This window comes from Pollicipes pollicipes, unplaced genomic scaffold, assembly GCF_011947565.3.
Source record: "Pollicipes pollicipes isolate AB1234 unplaced genomic scaffold, Ppol_2.1 Scaffold_2555;HRSCAF=2994_pilon_pilon_pilon, whole genome shotgun sequence".
NCBI classification, from domain to species: Eukaryota; Metazoa; Arthropoda; class Thecostraca; order Pollicipedomorpha; family Pollicipedidae; genus Pollicipes; species Pollicipes pollicipes.
In genome coordinates this window covers 2,311,490-2,325,152 of record NW_023596136.1, presented here as the reverse complement: position 1 = coordinate 2,325,152, position 13,663 = coordinate 2,311,490, and the positions used below count along the sequence as shown (strand labels likewise).

Here is a 13,663-nt window from a genome sequence, read left to right as displayed (position 1 = left end):
GATGAAGGGCTGCCCATTGGACCGACACCTCGCGCTGTCCGGACGGCGCGGCAGCCGGCCGCCCGGCTGCCCTCCCAGCCGGGCCGCGCCCGGCCGCTCGACCGGCCGTTCGCCACCTTTCGCCGGCGATTTGGGCGTGAAATTGAAAACATGAAACCGGCACGGGTCGCATAATCGGCGGCGTCGGCGCTGCGCGCGGCCGCCGCTGAGAAATGATCCCGTCAGCGGCCGCGCGCCGCGCCGATCGGACGCCCATTAGCCGCCGCGCTGTCACCCGGCCCGGCTACAAATGAGGCGATTCAGCGGCGGCGGGCGCCGTCCGGCCGGCCGCACCATTCATCTCGGGTGCGCGGGCCGGCGTCGGGCGGCAACGGGCGGCGCCGGGCCACGCGCCGGTCAGCGCTCCGCCCGGCGCCCGCCCCCTCCCGTCGGTGCGCAGGTCGGCAGGCGCCGCCGCCGACGTGAAGCGCCGCGTAAGCACCGGTTGGCAGCGGCCAGCGCCGGCCGAGTGACACATAAATCCCGTGCTTAATCAAAGCTGGCGCTGCACGTGAATACGGAGTGGGTGATTTCAATACCAATCGACGGCAGCGACGCTGCACGGCGCGGTAGCCGGCCGCTGCGCGGGCGCCGCGACCATAAATAGTCGGGTACACTATCAATTAGAGCAGCGTATGGCCGCGCAAAGAGTGGCGAGCCGTTTCGCCCAAATAGCGCGCGGCAAGTTTCGAAATCGGCCATAAACACGACGGACATTTATCGCTGGCGCCGGTTATGCATAAACCAGACTAATTAGGGCGGACCTGGATAGGGGAGGGGCCCGCCGGCCGGTCGGGGTGCGCGTGGGGCGCCGCTCGGGCGCTCTTCGGCGGTACGGGTGCTCCGTATGGCGGAGGACCGTCTGTCGGGCGCGCCACACGTGCGACATCTTCGCGATACGGAGAGCCCAACTGGACTCGGCGTCACGGTTGGGAGGTCAGGGGCATGCTCGTCTCGCCTCCGCTGTTACATCATACTCATCAATCCTGTGTACACTGCACTCCAAACGTGGCGAATTCAGCCCTGATTCTTCACAAAGCGCGTAGCGCACAGAACCCTACGGCGTGCCTCTACCGGCCGGTTTTTAGGCGCACAGCCAGCGACAGCCGGCGGCTAGATGACGACATGCAGTGCAGGCCATGCGGCGTCCGTGCCGTGCAATACCGTGCGGTGCGGTGCAGCGTGCGGTGTTCGTGCTCTGTATGCAGCGTGGGTGCGGCGGGAGGGGGGGGGGGCGGCGTGGCCTGGCGCGAGCAGCGGCCACCGGTGCGGCCTAAGACTTCAACATCGAGACGGGCCGTCGACAAGTGGCCGGCCTCGGCCAGTTCGAAGGGATTCCAACAGATGGACGGACGGTTGGACGGACCTAAGACAGCTCGACGAATCTCACAGTCGCGTGGACAAAGCCCGTCAGGTGGACGGAACTCTTAGACACAGTTGAACGGGCTTCGGGCGGTAGGACGGACCCAGGCATGTGGACGGAACTACACCAGATGGACAGACCCGCTGGCCGATGGCCGGGCCTCCAGAACCATGAACTCAAACCGCGGACAAACCATCGGCTCGACGCAAAGATAGAGCGGAGAGTGACAGGATATAGCAGAGGACAATTAGAGAGAACACGGGGATGAGACAGCGCGGCGCCACCGGAAGGAGCTGGGACGAAGAACAGCACAGGTGAGCTGGCGTGGAGACAACGACAAAGCTGACAGTAAGAGCAGGGGGGACAGGGCGCACAGCAGACTCGGGCGGGGGACTACGAGAGCGTCGAGCGCATCAGGAGGGCGTGGAGTGGCGGTCGGCGCCGGGCCGGGGCGGGTCGGGTCGTGTGCCGGCCGGGCGGCGGTGAGTCACGCGGCGCCGCGGGCCGCCCGATCGGCCGCACACGTGCTGCACACGCGCTCGCGACAGCTGAATGAGGCGCCCAGCGGGTCACGGCGCCGGCCGATGGCGCTGATTATCCCGCTCTCGACGCGGTCCGACCGACAACAGCGCCGCCCAGCCAGCACCAGGGCGGTCTCCACGGCACCAGCGCGGCCGACGGCCGGCATCGGCAGCGGGGCGGCGGCGCAGGGGCTCTCAGCGGTGAAGACGGCGGCGGCGGCGCGGCTGGGGGCCGGCGGCCGTCCGTCGCGCGCCGCCGATTGTCGGCGCGCCGAAATAAAAGCCGCCGCGCGCGCCGGCCGCCAGTCATCGCCGCGTTCATAAATAACCGTGCAGCAGGCGACGGGCGGCGAGCGGCGGGCAGCGGCGGCCGGCCGCGGCGCTCACGCATAAACACCGCCCGGCTATCGGCGGCCAGATCGGCGCACACCTGCGCGCGCCGGCGCGGCGCAGCGGGCCGCGCGCGCCGCGCACCGCCGCGAAACCAGCACCGGCCGACGCGGCGCGCGCCAAACCGGCGGCCGGCGGCCGGCCGTGCCCCGTCATCAGCGCCCCGGGGCAGGCGGGCCGGGTCGGCCCCGGTCAGCGCGCGCACGCAGGCCGGCCGCGGCGATATCGGCGCCGATAACTGATATGTGGCGACGATAGCGACGCCCCGCGGAAACGGCCGCTGTCACACGGCTCACATTCAGTTTGTATGTAAATCATCCGGCTTCACACAATGCGGCGGCGGTCGCAGTCGCATTTAAATAATGGTCCCGGCCGGCGCGGTCGACGACAATAACCAGATGGGCCGATAGGCGGCGTGACACTTTGGCGCCTATTAATCGGTAACATCGGCCGCGGCCGCCACCGCGGCGGTGACGGTGGCGGCGCCCCTGGAAACGGGCGGCTGGCTCGGAGGGCGGCGTATCGGCGGAGGCAGGGGGATGGCCGGCCAACGATCGAGATGGATTGCCCCGATGCAGCGGGGCGAGGGGAGGTGAGGCACGGCCGCTCGGGACGCGGACGCAGAAGAGCGGAGGTCGAGGTCAGGGGACGGTAAGCGGCCGGCCAGGAGCAGCTGACGGCCATGGATGGTGCGGGACCGGGGCCGGGGACAACAGCGGCGACGAGAGAGAGGCACGGAGCCCCACTTCAGACCGGCCACACATAAGCCAGAAGTTCGTGGAGAATATCAGACCCTGGTACAACGTCGCCCAGCCGGCCCATGAGTCCAGTCTGGCCCTGGTACAACGCCACCCAGCCGGCCCGTGAGTTCAGTCTGGCCTGTTTTCTGCTCGGGACGAAGACACGGCCGACGCGGCGACGGCGGCGGCGGCGCGGCGCACCATCCCACTTCATTACAATGTAATTTGCCGGTGCGTCGAGGACGAGCCGGCCGGCCGGGCACGCCCTGGAAATTAAGCGGCGCGTAATGGATGAGTGCAGAATCGGCGGGCGCCTTCCGTCATCGATCACGGACCGCGTCGGCGCGACGAGCGGCGAGCGCGCGTCCCGCCATGACAGGTCGACGCGGCGGCGGCGGCTGGACACGGCGGCGGCGGCGGCGCGAGGACGGACACGGTGGCGGCGGCGTCAGCTGGACATCCCGGCAGCGGACAGACAGGCGGACCGGGTCGAGAGGCACGGCCGACACGGAGCCGACGGACAGGCGACACCGGCGGGAGTAGCGCCCAGCTGGCGGCCAGGCTGCGGAGTCAGCTAACGCCACAGGCGGCCGGGCCGGCAGGGAGACGTCGGCTGGCAGTCAGCAGCGCCGCACTGCCGAAGAGCGGAGCCCGGCCGGCGGCGGCGGCGGCGGACCGCCGCGATGCGACGACGAGGCCAGCCACGACACGCTCCCGTCACACCCCGCACGGTGTCAGCCAGGGTCGAGCCAGCCGTGGGCGTACGCCCCCCAGCTGGCCGGGACGGTGACCCTGTGCCCGAGCCGGGTCGGCGCGCGCCCGGCCCGACCCACGCCAGCCATCCATCACTGATTACACGACCAATTAGTATCGGCGGCCCGTGGGCGGCCGGGCCGGCGGTGACCGGGCGGCGACGAGTGCCGAGGGGGCGGGCCGCGGCCGCGCGCGGGCCCCCGCCGACCAGGGCGGCCTGCGCCGGCCGGTGCCGCCCACGGCAGCCCGTAGCGGCCGCATCCGGCCGACACACGGACACGGACTAGATGATGGCTCAGGTCCCATACAACAGAAAACCCCCACTGGCCCTCTCCCAACCACCCGTCAGTTCAGAGTCCGAGTCGAGCCGGCGGGGGGGGGGGGGGAGGCTGAGCTTACCACGCCCACAGACCAGACCCCTGCCTCCAGCGCCGCGCCGCCGCCCCAGAGCCACGCGGTGACGGGGTCTGACCACAGCTGCGCGGGGCTCCCCTGGGCGAGCGGCGGGCGACGGCCGGCCCCACAGGCGGCACGAGCGACGCGCCGGGGGCGGGGAGACAGGCCGCCTCACACACCGCTAGTGGTCCGCGACCCCGCGAACGGTCTACAGGGCTCTCCGCTCACCTACAAGCACTAAGTTCGTTACAACAGCTACGTGTCTCCCTCACTGGGCAGTCCCGTCACTCCGGTTGCTCGGCGACCTCGACTGAGTGGCAGCGTCCGCGCTGGCTGACCCGCATTGTGTAGACCCACACGAGTGGTTAATGCCTTACAGAAGGTAGATGTGATCAAAACAAGGAGCGACGAAAGCGGGGAACGAGCCGTCCCCAAACAAATAAAACTGCCTAACGCGCTCCCGCGTAGCTACCGCCTGTAGAGCGTTGGCGGCGACGGTAGCAGCAGCGGCGGTGGCGGCGGCGGCCGACGCCGCGGCGCCCGGCCGGGCGGGCCGCCGGCCGCGTCAGTCCGTCTGTCCGCCCGCGGCCGCTCGCTCGGTCGGCGGTGACGCCAGAGAGGCGCGGCTCCTAGTACGCCACACCACAACACGGCACACACAAACGCAGGCTGCACACGCGTGCAGCCGCCGGCACAGCGGCCGCTGGCTGCGGAGCATGCAGGACGGTAACAACAGCAGCGGCAGCAGCAGCAACGGCAGCAACAGCAGCGGCAGCGGCAGCGGCAGGCGGATGGACGGACGGACGGACGCGGCGTCACCACGCCAGACTACCGGCACACGCTGGGGAGGCTGCCGTGGCCGCTCATGCCCGACAGCATCTGGCCCGGCGTCGGCGACAGGAGCGGACTGTGCGGCGGCATGGGGCTGTGCGGCGGCATGGGACTGTGCGGCGGCATGGGACTGTGCGGCGGCAGCGGCGCGTGGCCCAGCTGCACGTGCGACGGCGACTGCTGCGACACGTGCGCCAGGTGCTGCGACACGGGGTGCGGAGTGGGCGGCGGCGGCACGTGCCAGCCGCCGTGGCCGTGATGGTGCGGGGACATGGCGGCCGGGTACGGCTGGTGGTACTGGTGGTGCGCGCCAGCCGCGCCCGCGCCCACGCCGTACATCATCTGCCTTACTTTCTGCTCGTCTTCGTTGATGTTGTAGCAGAGCTCCGTCTCCTCGAAGCCGGTGGCCGACATGCGCTGGTCGCCGGCGGCGGCCGACGACGACGGATCGGGCGAGTTGAGGCACGTCTGGATCAGCGCCTTGCCCGCCTCCGACGTGATCATGGGCTGCAGCTTGCGCGTGGCGAACGTGTACACGTGGCCCGTCTCCGAGGCCACCAGCAGCATCACTTGCGTGCCGGTCAGCGTCGACAGCTCGTACGCCTGTCGGGCACGGGCGGACACACAGCGTCAGGTGGGGCCAGACACGCGGCGTCAGGCAGGGACGGACACGCGGCGTCAGGCAGGGACGGACACCCTGCGTCAGACAGGGGCAGACACGCGGCGTCAGGCGGGGACGGACACGCTGCGTCAGGCAGGGACGGACACGCTGCGTCAGACAGGGACGGACACGCTGCGTCAGGCAGGGACGGACACGCTGCGTCAGACAGGGGCAGACACGCGACGTCAGGCAGGGGCAGACACGCGGCGTTAGGCAGGGACGGACACGCGGCGTTAGGCAGGGACGGACACACGGCGTCAGGCAGGGACGGCCACGCTGCGTCAGACAGGGGCAGACACGTTACGTCAGACAGGGGCAGACAAGCTGTATCAGGCAGGGACGGACACGCGCCATCCACTTCCGTCTAGCCTCCGCAGACACCGACAGACGGAGACTACAGCGAGACAGGGAGCGCCAGACGCTGACAGACAACTGGGACGACCATCCAGCCGCAGACGACAGTTAGACAGTCCCGTGCCGTCGCGGCCTGGAGACGGAGCCGGATGGTATCGGCCACCGCCGGATGGGGTCCCGGCAGCGGTGCATGTCCCTCCCCCGTCCCCCTTTCCCGGTGCGGCCGGCGGGGGTCGTCAGGGCTCGTCGCCGGCCCTGACACAGAAAACGGTGCGTGGAGCCCACCCTGCAAACGGCCTGGACATAAGCCGGCCGCCAGAGGTGCAGCCGGCGCCCATCCTGTCTCACACACCCTTGAAACCAACACTGCCCTCGTCATGTTTCAACGAACGCCGGCTGGTCTCGCTAGAGGTTTCGTTACAACTGAACAACACAGCTAAACTAAAAAACAACACAGCTAAAATAAACGCATCCAAAGTCAGAATATATCTACCCTCGAAGCTGGTAACCCGCGGGAATAACGCGCAATGCCAGTAATCACATATGATTTTCCCGCACCCGGGACTCCAGCACCCTGACGCGTCTCGCGCGACACGGCCGGCGACACGGCCGGGGACACCTCTCGGCTACCGTGCTGCCCGGCGCCCGCCGGTCGTGTCGTGTGACGCCGAAAACGGCGGCGGCGTCGGCGCCGTCTGCACGACCAGCCGCCGAGACACGCCGCCGTCGCGCCGAAGACGCACGGCCGTGTCCGGGCCAGGTGCAGACGGCCCGGGCCGGCCACACATCTGTCTCCGTCCATGTCGCCTCCGTCCAACACGGCGGCGCCGCGACAGCCGCCGTGTCAGAGCTGGAGCCGCGGCCGGCGCCGGCCGAGTGGCCCCACCGGCCGCGCCAGTCGAGGCCCGCTCACCCGACACTGGTAACGGGCATTCGAAATGAACGAAAATGAATGGTCTCTGCGCTTGAGATGTTGCGGGGAGGGAAAAGTGCTGCAGCAGGATCATGCTTCAAATGGGGTGACGTTGAAACCGTAGGTCTTTGCAAACGCTGTGTAGATCGCATGAAAGGGCTGCGATCTCGTGCAAGTGAGCGATGGACAAACGAGCCAAATGCGAGTGGAGCCAAGAGTAAAACCTACGATAACGCCTCCAAATCTCCCGACAACATCAGACGGCAACGCACACCATCGACGGCGCCCTGCCAAAGGCCCGATTAACGAGCGCTGATAAGAACTGGCCGTCGCCGTGATTAACAATGATCGGTGCGGAGCTGTCACGACCCGGCAGGCGCAGTACGTGCACGATGGCGCTCGCCAGGGACGCGAGATGGCCGCGGCCGTCGATCGAGGGCCGCCCGCTCATCGCCTCACAGCACGCACGTGTGCACGCGTCGGCCCGTACTGCACGCCCACGGCCGGCAGTAATCGCACGGCCGGTTCTCGTCGGTCGGAGCCGCCGCTCTGGCCTGCCTGGCCGGCCCCGCGTCTGCCGGCGGCCGGCCGAGCGCCGAGCGCACGGGCGATCCGGTGGACACGAGCAGACCGCATTTAGCTTTTGTACCCCGGCGCCGTCTGATACAGGAACTAAGCATTCCGCACGCCTGAATGTACGATCACAGCTTTCAATCCTGTCCCCTCTTAAGCGAGTGGCGACGAGTCGGCGACTCAACTCTCAGGGCGGGCATGTCGAAAATAACGCGGGACGGGCGGGAAATCCTTGAATAAAACGAAGAGGTGGAGTTCAATACGTGTACGCAAAGAGCTTAACATTAGCACTCAGTGTGCCTACATCAAATCGATCAACTGCCAACTGCATTGTTACATAACCCCTAGCGCTTCATTGTGTCGGCTTCTCCACAGTTTGTCGGCGTTTTCCCACAGTCGGTGGGTTACACACGTCCCCACCCCGCCCGAGTGTGGACTCCAGCGTACCCAGGTGCGCGTCGTTATCGGGCCGCCGCCAGTGGCAGCGCCAGTAGGCCGCGGGCTGCAGTAAGCGTGTCCGTCCCATTACCGAGGAGCTCCCAACCGGGCGGCACGGTCTGGCTTGCCTTCCCCACAACGTTCTTTGCAAGGTTACGTGGCTAAGCACACGGGTAGCAGAGATCCACGCCATTGTTAGCAGCAAAGGCGGTATTCCGCTGCAGTTACACCACTGCGCTTTTAAGGCGCCTGGATTAATGATCGCCCATTATAATCCCGTTACTAATAATTCAGCATGGCTGCTATGAGACAGACAACTATACAATACGCGAGAAATGAAACGTGACCATGTGCATCCAGCCGCGGACAGCAACGTACATACTACGTGTCTTCTTATCTCAAACCAAAGGACTTCACGGTACCGGTATATCCGAAATAAAACAGATCATAACTTACATCCGCATCACTTCAGCCTACAAGGCCTGGCATGAACTAAGATCTTCACATGTGGCGTCGCTGATAGCTACTTCGTCAGCCATACTGAGTAATTTTCCATTGCGGTTTGCACACCCGGACTAAAAATCACGCCCAGCCTGTACCAATACCTTGGTGGTCAAACACATAATGCCTTGAACGAGAAACGTAGCTTTCACGTTTTCCCACCGCCAAAAACGTTTACTAGCGTTTAGAACATCCTTTCCATGCTTTTAGGTGGAATTACAGCCGTCTCGCGTACTCGATGTAAAACTAGGACTTTAATCTTTTAGGAGAAAGTATAACTCTATGGTGTTAGTTAACAGCCGTTGCCTTTTCGCGACCCCTGGTCCATAGGTCGCAACCTATGAAGAACAGTTTCCGAGCGTTTTTTTCTGCATTCCGAAAAGCATTAATTCATTGGCTGGGGTTAGAAATTCTCTACATTTCGGTTTATATTGTATTTTGAAGCTCAGAAAAACACACCCTGTGTAGTAACACCACTCAGCGGACCAAACATACAAACACATGTTTTACCATCGTGAATAAAACAAGAAATTCGGAAAATGTATTCATTTTATTGCAGAATTTCTTCAATTCAGTGCTGCCGTAGCCAGTGCGTCATCGCATCGCCGTGTTGTACGTGAAAATACATTTTACAGGGCACGACACCGATGACTTTGGTGATTCATTCTGCCCGGAATCAGCAAACATATTACTGTTAAGCCAAAAAAAAGCCCAGTCCATTTCCCACAAGTCTTAAGGGTTATCAGCGCCTCCCAAATCAGAGGCTAATTCTGAGCTCACACATCCGGAATCCGGATTCAGGGGGCGTGCAAGGCCGGCGGTACGCTAATGCCTTCAGGATAGCGCATGTCTGAAAGACGAGACTGACAACTGCCGTCCCGGGACGGACCCCGGTAGGCTAATCCAGCACACACAGCGTTTGAGGAATCGACGTTTCCGAACCGTTGCAGGCAGGCCTGCGCCACCCATTACCACAAGGCGATCTCCGCGTACCTGCATTGGAACTGTAGCGCCCATGCAAACGCCCCGTTCCTGGCGCGTGCATTGCAGCCTCAACACAGGCAGATGGCAATCAACAAACCACCTAATGACCTCGAAAAATAGTTGCCAGGCCACAAACTAGCACTGAGGATGAGTGGTAATCGCAAAGTGGGCATACCATGCTCGGTTGGCAGGCCATTCCCAAGTGGACACTAACCAGCTATCACTTGACATATGGTTGCAGACGTTAGCGTATCGACCCAACACAACACACCACACCCGACCTTGCAAGCGGCGGGTGAAGAAGCAGCCATACATTGAATACTTCCACTCGAACAGAGTGCTTCAGAGTTGCTTACAACGGAACCAGGATGCCCCAGTATGCTGGAGCGGCCGGATCACTCTGAACTGAGACTGCTCCGCTGCAGTAACTGTGCAAGGCGGCCTCTGTATGTTGCCAAATACAGCCAAAGAATTTTCGCACCATGCACTGTCGCAACACCGTCGCCCGTGCCCGGCTGGCCCTCACAGTGGCAGCTGTCCGTTGAGTTCATTCGAGGGTCTGAATAATGGAACGGTCCTGAGACGCGAAGGCAAACACTCTGCCAGCCCGATGACAAGGTCCCCGGCATCCCACCACCCACTGAGCGGCGCAAACCGCGGCGGAATTTCTTGACACGACCAGATGCTCGACAGCCCTGAACATCCACCCGACGGAGACCTGTACCACGTCAGAAGCCTACAGCGAACCGGAAAACTGCCTGGGCATGCACCACGTGGCTGCCTGCCCGGCTCTGGGGCCGCGAGCGGGGCTGGAGTGCGGGACACGGGGCGGGCGCACTGTCCGACGCGCGGGACGGGGGCGGCAGACAGCGCAGGCGGACGGACAGGCGGACAGATAGGCGGACGGACAAGCGGATAAATATGAGGACGGACAGGCGGACAGATAAGCGGACGGGCAAGCGGAAGGGACACGCGGACAGGCGAACATGGGGACAGATAGGCGGCGAACAGGCGAGCGGACAGGCGGACAGACAGGCGGACAGATAGGCAAACAGACAGGCGGAGGAATAGGCGGACGGACATGTGGACTGATCAGCGGACGGGCAGGCAGAAAGACAGGCGAACGGACAGGCAGACACCTCGGAGGCTCGCTCCCAGCTGAGCAGAAAGAACAGCGACCATCCCGACACAGTCGCTGGCTTCATGTACGCACACGCACGCACGAGGTAGACGTTGCTTTGTATTCAAAAGCAAGTGGACCGAGCTCTGACGCCAACATGGCGCCTACTTCCTGCTGCACACGTGGCTGCGATGCACCGACGAGTGCCGCGGAATCGTTACCGCGGTGTTAATTTATACGTTTGCCTGTATTGGGGTGCTCTGTCAGTTTGCCCAATGTTACAGAGCTTTGGAGTTTGATTCGCCAACCGTTCGCCATGTGCAACTGGGAATACGTGAGCTATTCCCGTGCGGAATCGCAAATCTTGATGACTTCAGACAATAAGTGCGGACAATAGAGGAGGTGCAGTTGCCCTGTCGTTATCTTTGTATTTGTCCGTTTGATTAATTACGCGGTGAACGCTGTGCGCATGATATTGTTCATCAAGCGTCATGCATGCCTTGGCAACCTTGCCAGATAGCTGCTACCCTCAACGTTTCACTGTCATCTCAGCAAATACGCCGCATGTTCTCAAACTGAGGCGCTTTTTTACGTCAAAATGATGCCCAAAATATGGTAATATCACGTACCAAGCATACCAACTCTCAGTACCATCAGAAAGCGCCAAAATGAATGCAACAGCCAGACACAATTGCTGAAAATAGCAGCATATCGCTAAATACCACGCTACTGTCCCACTTCACTACAGTCCAGTACATCTTATGTGGTAAACTGGGCAACATGAGCAAGCCGGGACGGGAGGGAAACGCCTGCTAGGAGGATATCTGCACTAAAACGTTGACAATCCCATTATGCCAAGCACATTACTGAGCTCAAACCCCTCTACTAAGGTCAGATAAACTTAATGTTAATACAAGCTGATACCTAGGATAATGTGAAGAGAAAATTGCCTGATAACAACGGTTCAGGGGCACCCACTTTGCCAGATTGTCTGGGCCATATCTAGAGACAGGAAGCAGCAAGTCTCAAAATAAGTCGCTGAGCAGATCACTTGGACCTTACATTTCAAACGTAAAGGAGGACATCAGTAAAACGTACGTCAAAACGACGTCCACATGTCAAACCTGCATGTTTCAAATGATCGTTGATCGCAAGAAGATAACAATTGCATTTGTTATGTCAAACAAAGCATGCCATACTGCGGGTGCCTCGCAAGCATTGTTCCCGATACAAAAATCAACAATCGTAGTCCAGCTTTCCGGGCGCGTGTTAACGACAAACTCTGTAACGGTCGATGAGGACGTGGCCTGCACGCCAGACGACTACCGTCATCTAAAAACCGACATCATGCACAACAGAAAACATTGCACAACTGTCAGAACAAAACCCCCTATGCTAGAATTTACGGGATACGACATACCCAGCGGTCATTGGTACCATGGGTGGGATTTCAGGATGTTGAACAGCACATCAAATCCTCCTCCACTCTTACCAATGCGTCTGCTTCATATCACGCATGGCGCAACTACCAATAGACGGACAAGGCTTCAGGTCGTGATGACGCTTCAGAGCAAACCGCATTTCCTTAACGGCATACAACACGTATGCCTAGAACCTCTAGCCATTAGATGCCGGCTCTACGGCCTGCGGTGCGCAGGAGTGCCCCGGTAAACTCCGGGCATCCTGCCAGCGGCACCCTGCTGAGTACCGCGCCAGTGGTACCACCGCTGATACCGCTGCCACAGGATACCCTGAGAGACGCGCATCGTGTGAGCCCCGCATTATCGCAGCTCGGTGACCACAACTGCCCAGCATAAGTCTTCAACAAACGCCTCCTTCACTGAAATGCATCGGCAACTGTAGGAGCACTGCTTTCTTTTAATATAGGGGAAGGCCATGCAGGCCGCCCAGCACCATTTACAGCAGCGCCATCAACTACGAAGGAAGAGGGGTCATATGTACCCAGGGGCGTCAGGGCGCGGCCGAGACTTGAGCCCGAGTGAGCACGTGGAAAACAGAGGTGCCCACGTGGTGGGAGAAGTCGCCGACCCGGTTATGCCGAAATAAGCATGAACAATGCGGAGTCGGCACATGTGCTGCTACCATCTGTCAGCGTCCGTGCCGTTCCACTGGGAGGATGCTTAGAAGTCGGTATTGGACGCGAAAACGGTTGCCAACACACACGCGGAATGCGTTACACGTCCGCTTTTCAAATACTTTCCAGGGAACGTCCGATAAGTATCACGTGACAAAGATCCCAAATTTATTTGGGTCTTACGCTCAATTTTACAAACAATGGCTGCCTACGAGCGGGGCGGTCCGAGCGTGGACGTGTCAGGCGGGGGCTCGCCCTTACCAACAGAATTATACCGTCTTGGAATGGGCCGTTTGAACTTGCAGAAGCCTCGCCTTTCGAGGCCGCGTTTCATTTTCGATTCGAACGCTTCCATTTAAAGGAAATGTCCTTGTACGGAAAAGTCCTTGCAGACAAGACGTGCGTGTGCACGCATTACGCAACTGCAACGGTCCATTCAAATTAAGGTGTTATCTAGCGTCCTCCATGCCGCTTTAAATTCCACGGATGAACGACAGTCGATTGCAAAGCTTTTGAATGGCGCCATGTTGGGTTTCGATCAGGTTGGGGTGGCGCCAGGTCAGGTCGGGTCAGCCCACATCGGATGAACCACAAACTTTTAAATGTGACGTTCCTGTTGAACAAGATTTCCTACAGCCACACTTGCAATTGCTTTTCTTTAAATTGTCATCGACGCTATAAGCATCAGTCAGGGTATGTTTTGCTTGTGAGAGGCGAGGGTCGGACGTCACCTTTCCTTAGGAGAGGATTTGCTGTCAATCTCAGCTGGAGACACCGCACGAGCGGTATGATGAAGAGAGTAATTAGGCAACTACTTCACAATTTCTCTGGAATCTCCAAAAGGCGGTCACAGCGATCCAAAACGAAACGAATGAGTAAAGCCATCTTGGTAGTTGTATTTCATACGTGAAACGTGGTGGCTACCTCATCGGTAATTACGAACATATGACTAGCCCTATACAAGCGCACGACCTTTTTTCTATGCTCTCGA

The 13,663-nt window shown here is 61.3% G+C and overlaps 1 protein-coding gene across 1 annotated transcript in view; it reads right to left on the bottom strand.

Annotated features, from left to right (window-relative positions):
- The window catches only part of bs (serum response factor blistered), a 46,044-nt gene that overhangs the window by 25,987 nt on the left and 6,394 nt on the right, over positions 1-13,663 (bottom strand). The window contains exon 2 of the mRNA XM_037233174.1: positions 5,385-5,636. Coding sequence (XP_037089069.1) covers positions 5,385-5,636 — 252 coding nt within the window. The remainder of the gene's footprint in view (positions 1-5,384; positions 5,637-13,663) is intronic.